This window comes from Grampus griseus (assembly GCF_964374135.1).
Source record: "Grampus griseus genome assembly, chromosome: 17".
In the NCBI taxonomy this organism is placed as follows: Eukaryota; Metazoa; Chordata; class Mammalia; order Artiodactyla; family Delphinidae; genus Grampus; species Grampus griseus.
Window position 1 is genome coordinate 73,305,359 of NC_139011.1, and position 20,286 is coordinate 73,325,644.

Sequence of the window (20,286 nt, forward strand, 5' to 3'; positions counted from 1 at the left end):
TGGATGACTCACATTTCACAATTTAAAACTTATTTCAAAGCTACAATAATCAAGACAACATTATACCAGCATAGTATAGATATATGGATCAGTGGAGTAAAATTAAGGGCCCAGAAAGAAATCTATATGTTAATGGTCAATTGATTTCAAACAGGGGAGCAATACCATTTAATGGGGAAAGAGTAGTCTTCAACAAATGATGCTGGAACAAGTGGATATCTTCATGCAAAAGATTGAAGTTGGACCCCTACCTCACACTATACACAAAAATTAACTCAAAGTGAATCACAGACACCCCCCAAAAAATATAGGAGTGAATTTTCATGACCTTGGATTACACAAGTTTTTTGGGTTTTTTTTTTGCTACGATACAAAAAGTACCCACAAGAAAAGAAAAGAAAAAAGACAAATCGGACTTTATCAAAATTTAAACTTTCATGCTTCATAGGATTCTATCAATAAAGTGAAAACACAACTTACTGAATGGGAAAAAAGTATTTGCAAATGATATATCAGATAAGGGAATTGTATCCAGAATATATATGTGTGTTACAAGTCAATAATAATACGACAAATTACCCAATAAAAAATTGGCAAAGGATTTGAATAGACAGTTCTGCAAAAGGGTATACAAATGGCCAATAAGCACAAGAAAAGATCCTCAGTATCAATAGTCATTACGGAAATGCAAAGCAAAACCACAATGAGATACTGCTTCACACCAATGAATATGGATATAACTAAAAAAAAGACATTAGCTAGGGTTGGCAAGGAGTGGAGAAATTGGGACTGTCATACATTGCTGGGAGGAATATAAATGATACAGCCACTTTGGAAAAAATGTGTACATGAATGTTCATAGCAAGATGATTCATAATCATCAAAAGTGGGAAGAGCTCAAATGGCCAGCAACTGATAAATGAAAAAAAAAATGGGGTAGCCATGCAATGGAATATTATTCAGCAATAAAAAGGAATGAAGTACTGATAGATACTACAGCGTGGATAAGTCTTGAAAACATTATGTGAAGTGAAAGAAGCCAGTCACAAAGGATCACATAGTATATGATTCCATTCATATAAAGCATCCAGAATTGGCAGATCTATCCAGACAGAATGTAGATTAGTAGTTACCTACAGCTCTGGAGCGAGTGGAGGAAGTGGTTAATGAGGAGTGACTGGTAATGGGTATGGGATTCTGGGGGAGGGGGTAATAAAAATGTTCTAAAATTAGATTGTGGTGATGATTACACAACTCTGTGAATATACTAAAACCCATTAAATGTACCCTTTAAATGAGTGAATTATATGGTATGTGAGTTATATCTCAGTAAAAGGTGAAAAGGAAAAACACGAAAATGTGAATTGTGGTTCTCTCTGGTTGATTTTTATTTTCTTCTTCATGTTTTTGAAATTTTCCAATAAGCTCAAGTAAATTTTTATTTTTTCAACTTATCATGAAAAATATTTATTTAAATTAAGACAAAAGGAAATGGTGTATATTACAAGACAGATTTGACTTTTAGGAAGACAATATGGAACCTTTAGAAGAATCAAAGCAAGCCTAGAACAAAGCAGGAAGAACAATTTTAAAAAATGTTCTGTCTTTTGGGAGAGAACTGATGAGGTTCCAAACTGAAGTGGCAGCTCTGGAGATGGAAAGAAGATGGAAATGTGAAAACTATTGAGATAAAATCATTTGGAATTGGAATTGGGAATCAATTTTTATATATATATATATGTATACAACACACACACACACATATATACACATACGCATACTATATATATGTATATCAACTAGATAGATAGATAGATAGATATACACTAATTCAAAATGATATATTTACCCCCATGTCCATTACAGTACTATTTACAGTAGCCAAGATACGGAAATAACCCAAGTGTCCATCAACGAATAAATGGATAAATTGTGGTGTATATATATATATATGTATATATATATAAAATTGATTCCATATATATACATACACACACACACACACTACAATGGAATATTATTCAGCCATAAAAAGAGGGAAATCTTTTCATCTGCAGCAGCATGGATAAACCTCGAGGGCGTTATGCTAAGTGAAACAAGTCAGACAGAAAAAGGCGAATCCTGTATCTGTATGTTCTCTCTTATATGTGGAATCTAAAAAAAAAAAAAAAAAACAAAAAATAACGTATGCTATAGTAGTGATTCTCAAAAAGGAGCATATCAGCAATGTCAGCATTATCTGTGAACTTGGTAGAAATGCAGATTCTCAGACCTTACTACCCCAGGCCTATGGAAATCAGAAACTCTGTAGAGGGGTTCAGTATTTTTTTTTTTAAACTTTCCTGTAGATTCTGAAGCATGCTAAATATTGAGACCTACTGATCAATACCATTCCCAAGTTCTCTTTTAGATCTAAAATTCAGTGGTCTAGAAGAAACCATGTTTTTAGGGGAAGAAACGTTCATCAGGAATTAGAAAATCTGGGGCTTCCCTGGGGGCGCAGTGGTTGGGGATCCACCTGCCGATGCAGGGGACACAGGTTCGTGCCGCAGTGCGGAAGGATCCCACATGCCACGGAGCGGCTGGGCCCATGAGCCATGGCCGCTGAGCCTGCGTGTCCGGAGCCTGTGCTCCGCAAGGGGAGAGGCCACAGCAGTGAGAGGCCTGCGTACCGCGAAAAAAAAAAAAAAAAAAAAGAATTAGAAAATCTGGAGAAAATCTTCACAGAGGAAGTAAGGTTTGGTCTAGCAACGTGACATCATACTAATCATAAAAGATGGAGAGGATTGTTAAGAGGTAAAAGGGTAGGGGGATTGGCAACATTACAAGCTGAGGTACCAGGGGGAATGGGAATGGAGAGAGGGGAATTTTATAATTCATCTGTGATCAGGGAGGAAATTAGGCAAGTGGTGCAGGAAAGGGGGGGTAGTTTTGGGCAGCGCTGGTAAATAAACTTGGATGAGCAGAGTAGAGCCACTAATGGTTGCTCTTAAATATTGAATATTAGTTTATGCTCATAGTTGGTTATTTTCTCTATGTGTCTATTATACTTTGAATTATTATATTTAGCTAACTTTCTTATGGAAGGTGTTGTAATTAAGACACTCAATTTTTTACAAATATAAAGAAATGTGAGTATCTATAGGAAAAAGAAAACACAAGAATAATCAAGAAATAGAACTTTGTACCAAAGTACTCAACAATACTGTGCTCTGACCAGAGAAAAATATTTCAGAGTGTTCTCAGGCTTTATGTGTGTCTTAACTTCTGAGTCAGGTCTTCTCTTCTCTAGATCTCTTTCAAAACTGAGTTCCCCCTTCCAAAGTCTGAAAATCCACTTTAACGTTGCCCTGTCCTCTTCTTTTTCTAAGAATATCTTAATTAAAACCTCATTCAGTTAATGGAACAAGTTATTCATAATTTCTTCCAAATCCTTAATGAGTCTCTGGATTAAGGCATCAGGGATTACTCCTCTCAATTAATGACATTTCAGCTGAGCTGGCATTAGCTTAACCATTTAATTTTTTTCACATTGTTAATACTCTCCATCAAACATCTTGAAATTCCTAAACTCCACTCTAGTATTATTGAAGCAGGAGAAATCATGTTTATGACTGCATTTTTAGAGTTCCTTAGCGGTGAAAGATATTTTTCAAAGTCTTCAGTGCAGCTTTTGTGCGCAACAACAATCGCCCTGTGTCTGGCCAACACCCCTCATTTTTCATTTTCTCCTATGTGGAATGGAAGGAACACCAAGCTAATATCTGTCCCGTCAGCTGGTCCCTCCACCTATGCCTACCTGGAATTCTGGCGCGTGAAAAGTTGAATAAATGGTTGTTGAATTAAAGTGAATCTCCTCTTCCAGCCTTTGCCAATTCATGTTACCCATACTTATCAAAAACTAGCTCAAACTTTTCACAGAAAGTATTAAAGGATAACTGGCTCTGCCATCACTCTCCTTAATGTTTCCTCATCACTGATTTATCCATCTGCTAAAATGCATTTCAGGAGGCATTCTTCAATAGCTGGGATTAAGACAAATCAAAATACCGAGAAAAAAATTAAGTTAAATCCCTTCCTCCACACCTTTTCAAATGTAAATTCTGATAGATAAAAATGTTAAATTAAAAAAAATCTAAGTCTAGAAGGAAATATGAATTTTATATAACATTTGGGAAAGAAAAGACTCTAAGCCCTAGCAAAGGCCACTTAACAGACTTGATCGTATAAACGTCTTAAACTGCTTTAAACAAGAACAGCAAAAATAAACATTAGTCATTGTAGATGCAAATTATGGAAAAATGTTTGTGACGTGAGAAAATGTTAATTTCCTTAGGTAATAGAAATCTCTTACAAAATTAGAAATAAAGCAATTTAAAAACCTCAACTGAAAAATGGTTGAAGTACATTAACAAGTGATACACAAAACAGCTAATAAAGAATGTCTAATAAACATATGGGAAAATGTTCCACCTCAGTAGTAGTCAAAGTGATCAAAGCAAATTAAAACAAAAAGGGGCCGTGTGGTGGAGGCATAGTGGGGAGGTTACAAATAGATCAAGACTTATTTTTAATACCCAGTGCTGATTTTGGTTCAGGAGCAGACCCTTTCATATAATGCTGATGAACATGAAAAACAAAAAACAAAAAAACCTTCTGTAGAGCATCTTCAAGATTCATTTCACCTCTAGAAATTAATCCTAAGGCAGTAGTTCATGTGGCCAAAAATTTAGTAAAAGGACATTCATGTCAGGAATTTACATAATACTGAAAAAATTGAGAACAATCTAAACATTCAGCAATTGGGAATTGGTTAATACATTATCATATAACTAAACAGTGGAATACTATGCAGTCGTTATAAATGATGGCTGCGGTAAAATAGCTAGAATACTGTTCACTGTGTACTATAAAGTGAGAAGACCAGATGCCCAGGTTTAAAAGGTCTATTTCTGTATAGGGTTGTGTGTAATTTGCATTTTCTTATTTTTATTTACCAGTATCACCAATATTTTTTAAAGATTTTTTTATACAGAACATGAATAATGAACCCCCAAGAGTGGGGTTTGGGAGTGGAAGCTGAGTTTAGGGAATGTTACAGATTTCAACAGCTGGAGGTGCTGAGGGCATTTATTGTTCTTCCATTTCAGGGAATCTATTAGACAGACTTTTAAAGAGCTCCAGCCATGGGAATTCCCTGCTGGGCCAGTGGTTAAGACTCGGCGTTTCCACTGCAGGGGGCGTGGGTTCAATCCCCGGTCAGGGAACTAAGATCCCATGTGCCACATGACGTGGCCAAAAAAAATAAAATATAAAGAGCTCCGTCTTGGCAATGTGGAAGCTATTTTCACTATATAATAGAACTTCTCTGAAGTCCAAATAATAATTTCTGGGATTCCTATGTGATACAAGTGACTAAGGATTTGTCTCTTAAACTGTAAAATTTTCTATATCACATTATTACTGTTTTAGATGAAAATCTCTCTACTGTTTACACATTTCCATGGTGTCTTCAGTAATGCTTATTGAATGTGACTAAGGCTTTTTTTGATAGCTCAGGATCATGGCTGTGTACATCATATCTGCTCCATGGTATACAATGGTCTCAGGTACATTAAGCTCTATGCGAAACGACCTCAATTATAGTGCTCTCTAGTTTCAATAGTAAAATTTTTATCTTATTTGTGTTTCTTCCGTGGCTGACAGCTGTTATTTCTTGATATAGTCTATACGGCAATGTGAATTAGCCCCTCAACCAAATTCTTTTACAGACTTTTAACATGTGGTAAGTTTGGAAACTACATGGCCAAATTAAGAAAATAAACGGGCTCTAAAGGAAAGTTAGAGAGATTCTCTTAATGTAGCTATTTTGTGACACTTATTTGATGCTGCATATTCTGTATTCTATGGGATACAATTGTCATATAGTTAAATTCCACAAGGACAATGTGCTACTGCATTTCTTAGCCTTGGTATTTTCCAAGAATAATCTTATTTATTAAATTCCAAACATAGACATTAATAGTTTAGATCTTTGATGAAAAAAGTACAAGCAGATAGTACACCAAGTGTTGTGATGCCACGAAAGAATGATTGACTCGGGAACACCTGGACACCGGGGGCAGGTAAATCAAACTGTACTCTAGCAGAACGAATCTACCGTGTGGGAAGTCAGGATAGTAGCTACCTTTGGGAGTCAGCTACTGGGAGGGGGAAGGAGAGGCCTCTGGGTAACTGGCAGTATTCTTTTTCTTAATCTGCATCTGGTTACTTAAATGTTTTCATTTTCTGAAAACTCACTTGGCTGCACACTTACAGCTTGGGTAGTTCTCTGGATGTATATTAACATATCAACAAAAAGTTTATTGGGACTTCCCTGGTGGTGCAGTGGTTAAGAATCCACCTGCCAATGCAGGGGATATGGGTTCGATCCCTGGTCCAGGAAGATCCCACATGCCTAGGAGCAACTAAGCCCGTGCGCCACAACTACTGAGCCTGTGCTCTAGAGCCCACAAGCCACAACTGCTGAGCCTGTGCGCCACCGCTACTGAAGTCCACACGCCTAGAACCCGTGCTCTGCAACAAGAGAAGCCACCGCAATGAGAAGCCCATGCACTGCAACGAAGAGTAGCCCCTGCTCGCCGCAACTGGAGAAAGCCCGCGTGCAGCAATGAAGACCCAACACAGCCAAAAATAAATTAAATAAATAAATTTATTTTAAAAAAATGTTTATTCTAAGTATAAAAACAAACTACTACACTTTGAAAAATTATCTTAGGGCTAAAAAGATATGTGGCAGCCTTGACATTCACCATCCACAGTGAAAGGAACCATCACCAATCAGTGCCAGCATTCTTTTTTGCCTGAGCTGCATTCGGATTGTTTAGGTTTGGTGTGGGAGGGCAAGCCTATTTTCCGTCCCTGACATAAGCACTAAGGCTATATCCATGAAGGTAAAGTTATAGATTTGTAGCACTGGGTGGTTAAAAGGGTTGTAAGAATTATCTAGTCCAGTGTTGTCAAGAGTTGTCCCTGGACCAGCACATCACATCACCTGGCGACTTTTTGGAAATGCTAATTCTCACTCACCTACCCGAACACGCCCTCACCCTGTGCCAACCTACTGAATCAGACACTCCAGGGTTGGGACCCTGTAATCAGAACGTGAACAAACACTCCAGTGATTTTGGTGCGTGATGAAGTTTGAGAACCACTGCCCTCATCCAATCCCCATTGGGTTTTGCTGATGAATAATCTTAGGTCTATAGGTGTGATGCCATTTTCCCAAGGTTACCCATGGAATTACAGTTGCCAAACAAATAAAACTCGACTTCCTGATTCCTAGTTGCTACATTGGATAGCAAGTAGAGGATTGCAAGAAAACTTCCCTCTGATTTCTACCTTACGTTTCTAAGTGAAAATTTCTGTCATTTCCCACCATCTTTGGGGGGGCACCCCTCCAACATTCTTAGTCTCTGTGGTTTGGGTTTAGCATCTTGGGTGGGCTCATAATCTCATCTGTCCAGAGCACCCTCTGTCCCCTCGCTCCTATCAAGAATGTGAAAAAACCTGTCTGAAAATGAAGTCCGTACAGAGATCTCATCTTTGGTGTGCTGAGGAATGTCATCCTGGAACTAAACAATTCACAGAGGTCAATTCTTTGTCAGGACTGATCTTCCACAGCTGCGTGAAGGCCCTTAATATATTCCTCTGCTGAAAACTCTTGTCCAGTGGAAAAGTAAGGCGGCATACTCCTTCCAGAACCATCTTCCTGGTCCCTCTCCTCAGTCCACCCACCCCCCTGGGTCTGTGGGACATTCTTCTTGATAGAGTTATCTCCGTTTCTCCACCGCCCTCCTCAAACCGGAGCTTTCTAGATGCCATTCCCACGGCTACACTGAAATAGTTTCCCTCCTTGAAGGCCCATCCTTTTAGTTTCTTTTTTTTTTTTTTTTGCGGTGCGCGGGCCCCTCACTGTTGTGGCCTCTCCCGTTGCGGAGCGCAGGCTCAGCGGCCATGGCTCACGGGCCCAGCCGCTCCGCGGCATGTGGGATCCTTCCGCACCGGGGCACGAACCCGTGTCCCCTGCATCGGCAGGCGGACTCCCAACCACTGCGCCACCAGAGAAGCCCTGTCCTTTTAGTTTCTTGAATGAGCTCGTCCTGCTTGTCAACCTGCCCCTTCTCTTTCATGGGCTCCTCCTCGTCTAACTTGGTCATTTTTGTTGCTCTTCACTTGGGTTCTTTTTCTCAGTCACTGGCTTCACTCCATAGTTTTTCTCCAAATGATCTTTCCTATGATTTCAAATACCACCAACTCTATAGATCCAGCCCAGACCTCTTCCCTCAGCTTATACTTAACGTAAACAGTTAAATACCCCATGGCATCTTAAGCTCAACATGTCCAACACTCATTCTCTTCCCACACCTGCGCACTCCCGTCTGCACCATCTCGTGGGTCGGCACCACCTCCGCCCTTCACCGGAGCTGCACACCCAGCTTCATCCTCAACTCCTGCGCTTCCGCTTTCCATTCTCAAGCATCCAGCCACCAAGCACTGCTTTGCTTTACTTCCTATGTCCTTATTGAATCCTTTTATCACTCCTAATTTCGCCTTTGGTGGTTTCTTACTTGAATGATTGCAGTTGTCTTCTATTCGGTTCCCCTGCCTTTGAATCTTCCCTGCTCATACCTACCAGACTGATCCCGGGTGAAATACCAATCCGCGGTGTCATCCTGCGTCAATATGTTCAGTGGCCCCCAACGTCTGCAGAAAGAGACCAAGCTCCTTAGCATGACACAGGGGCATACAAGCTGCTTGCCTGGCCCTTCCTTGTGCACGCCAGGATTATGAAATTAATTCTGCTTCTCTCTCTTAGTGAGTGATGTCTTGCCCATAATATCTCCTCTACTTGAAATTTCTCCCACCCTGCCTTCATGTAGCTATTCCACAGTCATCTGCTAAGAATCAGCGGAGGTGTGGCCTCACCCAGGAGGCCATTCCTAACTCCTCCTGCCTGGATTGGGATTTTATTAACCCGGTACATATGACCCTTCCTGCACATGCAACATTGTTTTCATCATTTGTTTATAGATCTGCCTCTACTCTGAATGATGACTTGTTGAGAGCAGGGACTGTATCTGTTTACTTTTGTGGCTGACTCAAAGTCAAGTCTTAGTAACTGTTTCTTGAATGGATGAATCCGAGCACTGGCTAGGTCTGTAATGCATGAGAGTCCAGAAAAACCAGTTATCAAAAATATGCCAGAGATAGACCTATATAATTGGAACTGTTTTCAATGGGCCATCCTGTCTGCCATCTGGATCACCAGAGTGTCATTACCTCTAATCGTCTTCCTGAGTTTAATTGATATTTAACAAGGTAGAGCATTAAAAGGGATATTTTATTCCTCTCATATTTCTATAATAACATATTGCACTACTGCAAACTCAGAATTACAGCTTTGTGGCCTGAGAAAGTGTTCTTCAGGCACCCCTGGAGTGTTCAGAATGAATTAAGAACCTTCTTGGCAAAATATATACAAATATCCTTTTCCTTTAATCTGTTTGTATCTAATATTCTTTAATATATGAAAACTGTAAGCATCAAAGACTGTAAATGTTACTGCTTAAAAGAGTCCTCCAGGATGAAAGAGGTGAATTTTGACCCCATTAATCCCTCAGCTACAAAGGCTTTGGGAGTGGACTCTGGTGATAATTAAAAGGATCACAACACATAAACAGAAAGAAAAAACACCTCAAGTGCCACAGTCTGAACGAGTAACACCAAGCTGGACCCAAGTCATTAACTGAGGTGAGAAGGTAGCTCCCTTGTTGGGGGTCAGTGAACAGGCTGGTGAGGTCAAACTTTAGCGCTGAGGCAATGGAGACCAATTTCATTCAAATTCGTGAATTAGAGACACAGGAGCCCACAGATAAGGGCTGGCCTCTTTATTCTTTCAATAGCATTCTGCCTTTCAGTGAGCACTGACTATGGCCTGGGCACTTTTCATTCAGTATTTAATTTCTACCATAAACCTGTGAGATAGAACTGTTTTGACACCACATTTTTACAGACAACAAAACCAGAACTGAAAGAGTTAAATGACTTGACTGAGGTCTTAAAGTGGCAGAGCCAGGACTGAAGCCCAACTAGTTGGACTCTGCTCTCACCTACACCAAGGCGTGGTTGTACCGGCAGCAGTAGCATCACCTGGGAAGGTTTTTGAAGGGTCAACTCATGGGCTCTTCTCCAGATCTACAGAATCAGAAACTGGGAGTGGGGTCCCGCCGTGTGTGTTGTAGCAAGTCCTCTGGGGAGTCTGTGTACTTACAGTTGCGATCCATCGCTTTATACCGCAATACCGTCTATTAGAGCAGTGCTCTCCAACTGTAATGTGAGTACACATCACCTGGAGAACTTGAAATGCAGATTGATTCAGTAGGTTTGGGGTAGGGCCTGAGAGTCTGCATTTCTAACCAGCTCCTGGTGATGTTGAGATTGCTGTTTTGTGGACTACACTGCATAATAAAACCCTAGAATGTAGCTTCAGGAAGCCAGGTTGCTTTGTTCTCTGCTGTCATCTCGTTTAAAAGAATACCAGGCTCACCTTTTCTTTTGAATGAATACACCGCAAGTCAGTATGTCTGCATGTCTGAGTCATAGACTGTTGATTTGGTGTGAATCTACTTGTAACTCGAAATGCATCTGCCCAGCCAGCCTTTACAAATTTCTAATCACACCGGTCATTCATTTACCCTCAGGAACTGTCAGGTTTCCCGGTGACTTGACGGACGTTTTACTGTTCTAGTCTTTCAAGTGAATAGAGCACTTTGGATTCCCCAAGGGCAAGTGAACATATTGTATGTTTTGGAAAAGAGATGGAAAATCAGAATGTGGGAAGGAGTGGGATGTGGAAAGGAGGCTAGAGAGAACGGATGAAGGTTGGAGACAGTTTAATGAAAGGGACGCCCAGGAGATGGATGATTCCCAGCTGCCTGAGCCTCTGAGCCTTGCCCGCAATCCCCTCCCACCTTTGGGTTAAGAGTTGGAAAAGCAATGAACCTCCTTCCACACTAGACTGGCTCAAAGCTGTTGGGAGAGTTTAAATCAAAGTAGATATAAATATTATAAAACCATTTTTAACAAAAATGACAACAAAAGTCACACAGTAAACCTTCAACTGGAACAAAGAGTTAATGAACTGATAAAGTGTCTGATTGGCTGGAAGAAAATGACATAAGCACAGAAATGAGAAAAAAACAAAAAGCGTGCTTCCTAGATCTCCTCTGGTGAGTGAAAAGTAAGCTTCTCTAAACCCTTAACAAACATCTGGGTCCTTAGGGAATCAGATATTTTGTAAATAGCCTATGGGACAAAAGGCTATAGCTCTTCCTAAGTGACACACTTCGGCACAGTAAATTCTTGAAGTATCTGGGTTGGCTGAACGTTGATAAACGCTGTGTGCAGATCGGAATGGTTGGGTGGCAGTGATTCACAAGAAATAAGTCCAAAAATTGATTTTGGAAACGGTGCAAAACTCAAGAACAGGAGTTCAGCAGGCTGCTTATCCTGCCAGAATTCCCCAGCAGAATTGAGAATAATGCTTTGCTCTATTAAAATGGTGGCATAAATATTACTTCTTTGATTCAAATGTAAACAAGTTGTAATGAATAGCTATAACGGCTCTTTTAGACATTATTGACCACATTTAAGAAATGAAACAGCAGAGTGAGAGAAAGTGACTTCTAGGCATTCTCAAAATTAGTATTTTTAACTCGAGTTTTTTGAACTAATATTCACAGAATATTTATGTATCTGGGACAACTTAATATTCTAAACAATGACATACCCCATTGTCCTAAAGGAGGAATATATACTATATACACTATTAGAATTTCATGACTGGCTGATGCAAGGTAATTTTTGATGTAAAAACATCTGATTACCCCTTAAAGAGCAGTCTTGTACATGATTATTATTATTATAACTCATTAATTCAGCCTGTGAAATACATAACCAAAGTTCTATGCACATGCCATTTTTTAACTTTTTTGCGGTACACGGGCCTCTCACTGCTGTGGCCTCTCCCGTTGCGGAGCACAGGCTCCGGACGCGCAGGCTCAGCGGCCATGGCTCACGGGCCCAGCCGTTCCGCGGCATGTGGGATCTTCCCGGACTGGGGCACGAACCCGTGCCCCTGCATCGACAGGCTGACTCTCAACCACTGCGCCACCAGGGAAGCCCTTAAAAGATTTTTATTGAAGTATAGTTGACTTACAGTATTATATTAGTTTTAGGTATATAACATAGTGATTAGATATTTTTATGAATTATACACCATATGAAGTTATTGTAAAATATCAACTATATTACCTTGCTGTACATAATATCCCTGCATCTTGTTTTTATAACTGGTAGGTTGTATGTCTTAATCCCCTTCACCTATTTTACCCCTCCCTGACCCTCTTCCCTCAGGTAACCACTAGTTTGTTCTCTATATCTGTAAGTCTGTTTCTGTTTTATGTTTGTTCATTTGCTTCGTTTTTCAGATTGCACATATAAGTGACAACATACAGTCTTTCTCTGTCTTCTTTATTTCCCTAAGTGTAATACCTTCCAGGTCCATCTGTGTTGTCGAAAATGGCAAGATTTCATTCTTTTTTATGGCTGAGCAATATTCGATTGTGTATATTTACCATGTCTTCTTTATCCATTCATCTGTTGATGGGCACTTAGGTTGCTTCCATATCATGGCTCTTGTAAATAATGCTGTTATGAACATTGAGGTACATGTGTCTTTTCAAATTAGTGTTTTCGTTCTCTTCAGATAAATACCCAGGAATGGAATTGCTGGATCATGTGGTAGTTCTACTTTAAATTTTTTGAAGAACCTCCATACTGTTTTCCATAGTACCAATTTACCTTCCCACAAGCAGTGTACTTTTCTCCACATCCTTGCTAACATTTGTTATTTCTTCTCTTTTCAATGATAGCCATTCTGACAGTGTCACGTGATACCTCCTTGTGGTTTTGACTTGCATTTCCTTGATGATGGACAGTGTTGGGCATCTTTTCATGTGCCTGTTGGCCATCTCTGTGTCTTCTTTGGAAAAGTACCTATTTAGGTCCTCTACCAATTTTTTAATTGGATTTTTTTTATGTTGAGTTATATACATTCTTTATATATTTTGGATATTAACCGCTTATTGGACATAGCATTTGCAAATATTTTCTCCTATTCAGTAAGTTGCTTTTTTGTTTTATTAATGGTTTTCTTTGCTGTGCAAAAGCTTTTTAGTTTGATGTGCTCGCATTTGTTTATTTATGCGTTTGTTGCTCATGTCTGAGGAGATAATCCATAAAAATATTGCGGAGATCAATGTCAAAGAGCATAATGCCTATGTTTTCTTCAAGGATTTTTATAGGTTTTAGTCTTACATTTAAGTCTTTAATCCATTCTGAGTTTATTTTTGTATATGGTATGAGAAAATGTTCTAGTTTTACTCTTTTACATATAGCTGTCCAGTTTTCCCAACCTCACTTATTGAAGAAACCATCTTTTCCCATTGTATATTCTTGTCTCCCTTGTCATAGATCAATTGACCATATGTGCATGGATTTATTTCTGGGCTCTTTATTTTGTTCATTTGATATCAGTATCTCTTTTCATGCCAGTACCATACTCTTTTGATTACTGTAGCTTTGTAGTATAGTTTGAACTCAGGGAGCATATACTTCCAGCTTTGTTCTTTCTCAAGATTGCTTAGGCTATTCAGAACCTTTTGTGATTCTATACAAATTTTAGGGTCATTTTTTGTTCTGTAAAAAACGCCATAAATATTTTGATTAGGATTGCATTGAATCTGCACATTGCTTTGGGTAGTATGAATATTTTAACAACATTAATTCTTCCAATCCATGAGCCTGGAATATCTTTCCTTTTATTCACATCTTCTTCAATTTCTTTCCTTAATGTTTTGTAGTTTTCAGCATACAGGTCTTTCACCTCCTTGGTTAAATTTATTTCTAGGTATTTTATTTTTTAAAAATTTGATTGTATTCTTGCTTTCTCTTTCTAATAGCTCATTATTAGTGTATAGATATGCAACAGACTTCTGTATATTAATTTTGTATCCTGTAAATCTACAGAACTTATTTATTTGTTCTAATAGTTTTTTGGTGGAGTCTTTCGGGTTTTCTATATATAGTATCATGTGATCTGCAAATAGTGACGGTTTTACTTCCTTCCAATTTGGATGCCTTTTATTGCTTTTTCTTGTCTAATTGCTCTGGCTAGGGCTTCCAAAACTTTTGTTAAATAGAAGTGGTGAGAGTTGGCATGCTTGTCTTGTTTCTGATCTTAGAGAAAAAGCTTCCAGCTTTTCATTGTCAAGTATAATGTTAGCTGTGGGTTTGTCATAAATGCCCTTTATTATGTTGAGGTGTGTTCCCTCTATAGCAGCTTTGTTGAGAGTTTTTATCATGAATGCATGATGAATTTTGTCACATGCTTTTTCTGCATCTGTTAAGATGATCACATAATTTTATCCTTTGTTTTGTTAATGTGGTGTATCACATTGATTGATTTGCAGATATTGAACCATCCTTGCACCCACTTGATCAGGATGTATGATCCTTTTAATGTGTTGTCGAATTCAATTTGCCAATATTTTTGTTGAGGATTTTTGCATCTATGTTTATCAGGGATATTGGCCTCTGATTTTCTTTCTTTTTAGTGTCTTTGTCTGGTTTTGGTAATGCTGGCCTTGTAGAATCAGTTTGGAGGTGTTCCCTCCTCTTCAACTTCCTGGGATAGTTTGAGGAGGATAGGTATTAACTCTTCTTTAAATATTTGGTAGAATTCCCCTGTGAAGCTGTCTGGTCCTGGACTTTTGCTTGTTGGGAGTTTTTTGATCACTGATTCAATTTCATTACTAGTAATCAGTCTGTTCAGTTTCCCATTTCTTCCTGATTCTGTCTTGAAAGATTGTATCTTTCTAGGTATTTAATCATTTCTTCTAGACTGTTCAATTTGTTGGTGTGTAACTGTTCATAGCATTCTCTTATGATTGTTTGTATTTCTGTAATATCTGTTGTAATTTCTCCTCTTTCATTTCTAATTTTACTTTTTGGTCCCTCTCTGTTTTTCTTTATGAGTCTGGTTAAGGGTTTATCAATTTTCTTTATCTTTTAAAAAAAAACAGCCTTTAGTTTCATTGGTTTTTTAAATTCTTTTTGGTCTCTTTTTCATTTATTTCTGCTCTAATTTTTATTATTTCCTTCCTTCTACTAACTTATAATTGCCATTTAAAGCATTAGAATACAACTGGTAGACCAAAACAGAAGACTGTCACCAAGCTGCTAGCCCAGTGCCCATCACCTCTGTATTACATGGGATCAACTCCACTTGGGGATAATTGGGACTGTATATAACCAAGAAAAAAAGCAGTTAAACATCCAGTTTCAAAATAAAGGAAACTTCTCGACATGACATTACAGGGTATTAAACGTCTTTTGCTTATTGTGGTAGATATTCTGATATGCTGCCAGGCCCCCTTTAGGACTGAGTACTTATTTCCCAGCTGCTTGAGGTGCTACCAGGAGAAAATTCTCAGATAATAGCTCCAGCCTCTGGAGCCCCAGGCTGAAGAGAGCTGCTTTGCCCAAACTCACAACCACTTCTCAGGACAGCCTGCGCCCAGTTACTGAACAATGTGGGAATATAAAGGTCCAGTCCCTTGGCTCCAGTCAGGGACAACTCTGAAGGGTCATCTCAGTTTCAGAACACCTGAAGCTTTCATTGGAAATGATTGAATCCCAGCTTAACTTCTCCTGCTGCCAACCATTCTTCGTAGCTTCCCTTCTGCGGGTGCTGACCCCAAGAGCATTCCCTAATGAGTCTCCTGCATGTTAATCTCTGTGTCAGAATCTGCTCCTCAGAGAACCCAACCTGGAACAATTAGTAATTGAGGGTCTCACTGAACAACTTTCTTTGTAGAGAACTAAGAACAGAGGTAATAGAGCTAAAACTTAGGGTTTTGAAACTAGGTTGTGATGCAGGTGAAGGACTGAACAAAAATGATTCTAAATTCTCACAACCTGAACACCCCACCCGCTTCTCCTGCACGAGGTATTGTACTATCTGTGTGTGTTGAGGGGGTTGCCATATTTCAGGGCCCCAGATTCTCTAGGAGTTGATCAGCAGGTAATCCTAGATAACGCCTATGAACAGCTGAAACCCCAGACCAGATGGCCTAGCACAAAAGTAGTCTGGTTAGTACCCCCGTGCCAGGTTACTTTCTCACATCTACCCCACAAAAGGCAGGACAGCAGAGAAAGCAAGTTCCCTTCACTGGAACATAGGGTCTCCCTCCCCTGCAACCTCCTGCATGTCTACAGGACACTCGAACCTCTTTGGGCCTCTCTGATGGTGCAGAGGAAAAAAGAACAGCAGTGACTTCTCATCTCTCACTGACCCTTTCCTTTTCTCCAGTCAAGTCCATGGCCTTTACCCATGCCAGTGGTGTTATGAGATTTATCTTGAACTTTCATGGCTGACAAGTAGAGACCTGTATGGGATCTTCCTTGTACCACAGTGTGACCACAAAGACATGAATTCTGCTAGTATCAGTTAGGACTTTTTTGAAATGCCATAAGCAGTTAATGGTTACACTGTGGATGGAAGCAATCCCTGCAGTGATATAAGGTCCCTGGGAGAGCTGGTAGAGAGGTGACCGTGGTGTCTGAATTCCCGCAACACCTGAAAGAGGATAGCCTGGAGCGAGAAGTTGCCAGTGGCTGGCCAGAGCTGACCACCCACTGTAGGGCAAGAACCAAGCCAACAAGCTCGTTAGGACAGGGAGCCCATATCCCAGACAGAGGAGCTGCATCCAAGCTCAGCTTCCCCTGGCAGGAGGGTCTGCACCTTTTTAAGAGTTCTTAGGTCTTCAGGGTCTGGGCAGGCAGAATTCACAGAAAAAGCTGCATCCCAGTCCAGACAGCCTGACGGGCCTGATGCTTTCCCACAGTCAAGGGAGTTTACCTTGTTTAGCAACAGAGAGGTCCAGGCCATTGCTCTGTGAGATGCTGGGAGGAAGTACTTTTTCTCCACTCTGACCTTGACCCCATGCATCTCCCCTTCGCCCAGTAGAGGCTATTCTTTAACCAGAGCTATAGGACGTTGTGGAGTTCAACCCGGACCCTGGTACATGAAGAGAGAAGGCCCAGATATGACTCGCTTTGCCCCACAAAAGGTCATCTAGTATTTCTTGTAAAAATATATTACAAACTTATGTACAGCTTTATGTTTTAAAACACATTCACATGCATTAACTCAGTAAGACCCACATTAGCCTAGAGAAGTTGGCAGGGGACATGTTATATAATCCACACATTTCCAGAAATAAAAATTGGAACACAGGGTTGGAATAAGTACATTTTTCTTCCTGATTTATGAAAAATCTTATAAATACATAGAATTTGAATCACAGCTACTTACACATGTAATGAATTATCTCTTTTTAGAAAGATAAAATTATATGAAGCTTGTACTACACCACAGAAAATCCTGGAAATATGGCCAGCATAATTATAGGGAATGAAATAAACCTTGCAGCTTACTTTAAATCTCCCTTTGATAAAAGCTTTAAGGAGAGAAAGATCAGATGTTCAGAGGCTTAGATGAGAGGACGCTGAAGAAAAAGAGAGCTAAGAGAAAGTGATTGACAGTAAAGGACAAACAAGTCTATGATGGAGATTTTTTTTAAGGCAAGGCAGGATACTCTGTAGTCTAGAAATGCAAAAGCAAATTTAAAAATGTGCCCCCGATACACTGTGTGATGTAACTCCCCAGGATAATGTGGCATTCTTGGAACAGTGTGTACTTGTTCCTCTTCTGAAATAGGAAACCCTTTCAACAAAATAAGTTCCATTCAATAAACATGAGTTTATCAGAGGCCCTGTAAGTGCTGCATATTTGCTGGGAGCCAAATGTGAATCAGCCACAGTTTACGAAACAGGCCCATCGATTACTCATCACACTAGAGTACGACGGGTGATGGAAATGGGTTTACCAGTCTTGTACTTTGAAGAGCTTGAGTAGTGGCTGCTTGATCTGAGAATTAACAAATAGTTCGTGATCTATGTAGCTGCGTGTGACTGCCGTCTGTTGGGAGTCAGTCTTCTTACAAAATGAAGAACGGACTTGAGTTTTATCTATGCTGATTCTGAATCTTCCTGAACAATGATAATGCCTCACCAGGAAGCTAAGCAGCATTGCTTAGCTCTGAGTTTGCTACTTTTCATGGAATCACCGGTCCTTAAAAGTAGAAGGGACCCCAGGAACTGACTACCCTAACCTCTACACAGCACAAAAACCCCTTCCCCAAAGTCCTGACAACTGGTCATACAAACAGGAAGTAGAGTTCCATATGCTTCCTTTGCACTGAAATGATTCACTTTAGTACAAACACCTCAGCACGTTGCCTTCAGAGAAGTGAGGACCCACCGGGTATATTTTCATGTGCAAAGATGCTTCCAGAAACCCTGGAAAGCTTCCATGCCACTGCAATATAAGGGCACACTCATAAAGTAGATGTTTTCTAGTTTTAATTTGTGTGAACTCTCACATGGATTTGGCTAAACATCTCCAAGCTTTATTCATAATAGCAGCGGTAGGTAATTTGTGCCCGTGGTAACAGTAGTTTAAAGTTGTTAATGAAAATGGAAGCTAATTTTTTTTAAAAAATCATCTCAACTCAGGCTGGGGTAAAAATACAGAGTATTCACAGGTGGATTCTATCAAAGTTTTCTTTTTCCATTCTCAAAGGCAAACATTACTTGGGTTGCAATAAGAAAAGAGCACACAATCGCATACTATCTCATATGGTGCATTCATTGAACATACCTGCAACCCTTCAATGGCCAGTTTGAGGATTGATGGTGTCAGTTTGGAGGCTTGTTTGAAGGAAAAATTACTCCAGTCTATAATTAAAATGAAACCATTTATCTGGAGCTCCGGATCTTCAATAAGGACTTCCAATGACAGCAGGATGGCCCGGAGGATGTCTGTGAAGGAGTTCCTGCAGCCAAAGCAGAAAGGAGAGGCTGTGCGTGAATATTAGCAGGTGATAGGACTTTGTGTGTGAAGCACTGGCTGCCTGTCCTCTGCTCCGTGAGCCCAGCCTGCAGCGTAACACCAGTGTCCTGTACCCAAAGTGACAGAAAATACATTTGCTAAACTTCACAGGAACAATGCTTTGAGAATCACAGGATGGAACCTCCCTTTGATCTGACTGCACCAGAACCCCAAACTTTACAAGATGTCTCTCTTTTGTGTTTCCTTGGGTCTCTGGTCTCTTGCTTCCACCACAGACCTGATTGCATTTCATTGAAATGCATCCCTTACTTGTCTCTCCCTCCTGGGCCATAATCATAGTTGCGGCCCCAGTATCTAGCTACTTAATGAATATTGCTGAAAAAATGAGGTAAGGCCTTCATCAGAGGCACTTGTTTTGATTAAACCTCTTGTTCTTTTTGTATCATTAAAATCTTGCTCAAAGTGTAAAAACAACTGTGCAATTGCTGCTATTTTTTAGCCTCAATTCATGAATAGAGAAAAATAAAGAAGAATGGCTTATTTTCATTGAAGGTTTGCAGAGTGTGATTCAGGAAGGAAATCGCTTGGAGTACAACAGTAACTATGACAACAGGTAGACCTGAATACAAACTAGAGTGACGGTTCTCTAGTGTTGTATGTGTTCTTCCACATCATATGTTCCCAGTCACCAGTTGATTTTTGTTTTAAATAATTTTCAGACACGAAGAAATGATGGCATATTTTGCTAATTCTCCCAGCAAATTATTTGAGCTAAAAATTTAAGATCTTAAAGGATCTCTAAATTCTGTGGATGTCAAGTGATGGCAAAATCTGTTACTTCCTTCAGGCTGTCATTACAATCAGAAGCTGTATCATCTTGTGAAACCAGATGAAATGAACAGATTGCTGAGCATTTCAATCTGATTCAAATTATAACCAAATCTAATGATTCTAGATTTTGGAAATCAGAAAATATGTGATTAAATATGGGATTAACAGATACAAATTACTATACATAAAATAGATTCACATCAAGGATTTACTGTACAGCACAAAGAATTATACTCAATATCTTGTAATAACCTATAATGGAATGTAATCTGCAAAAAATCCTAAAACTGTATCACTGTGCTGTACTACCGAAACTAACACAATATTGTAAATCATCTGTACTTCATTAAAACAAA

At 39.6% G+C, this 20,286-nt stretch overlaps 1 protein-coding gene across 1 annotated transcript in view; it reads right to left on the reverse strand.

Moving 5' to 3' along the window:
* Window positions 1-20,286, reverse strand: part of CLVS1 (clavesin 1) — a gene marked incomplete at both ends in the record, with an annotated part of 133,529 nt that overhangs the window by 59,965 nt on the left and 53,278 nt on the right. The window contains one exon of the mRNA XM_082674841.1: window positions 18,908-19,082. Coding sequence (XP_082530967.1) covers window positions 18,908-19,082 — 175 coding nt within the window. The remainder of the gene's footprint in view (window positions 1-18,907; window positions 19,083-20,286) is intronic.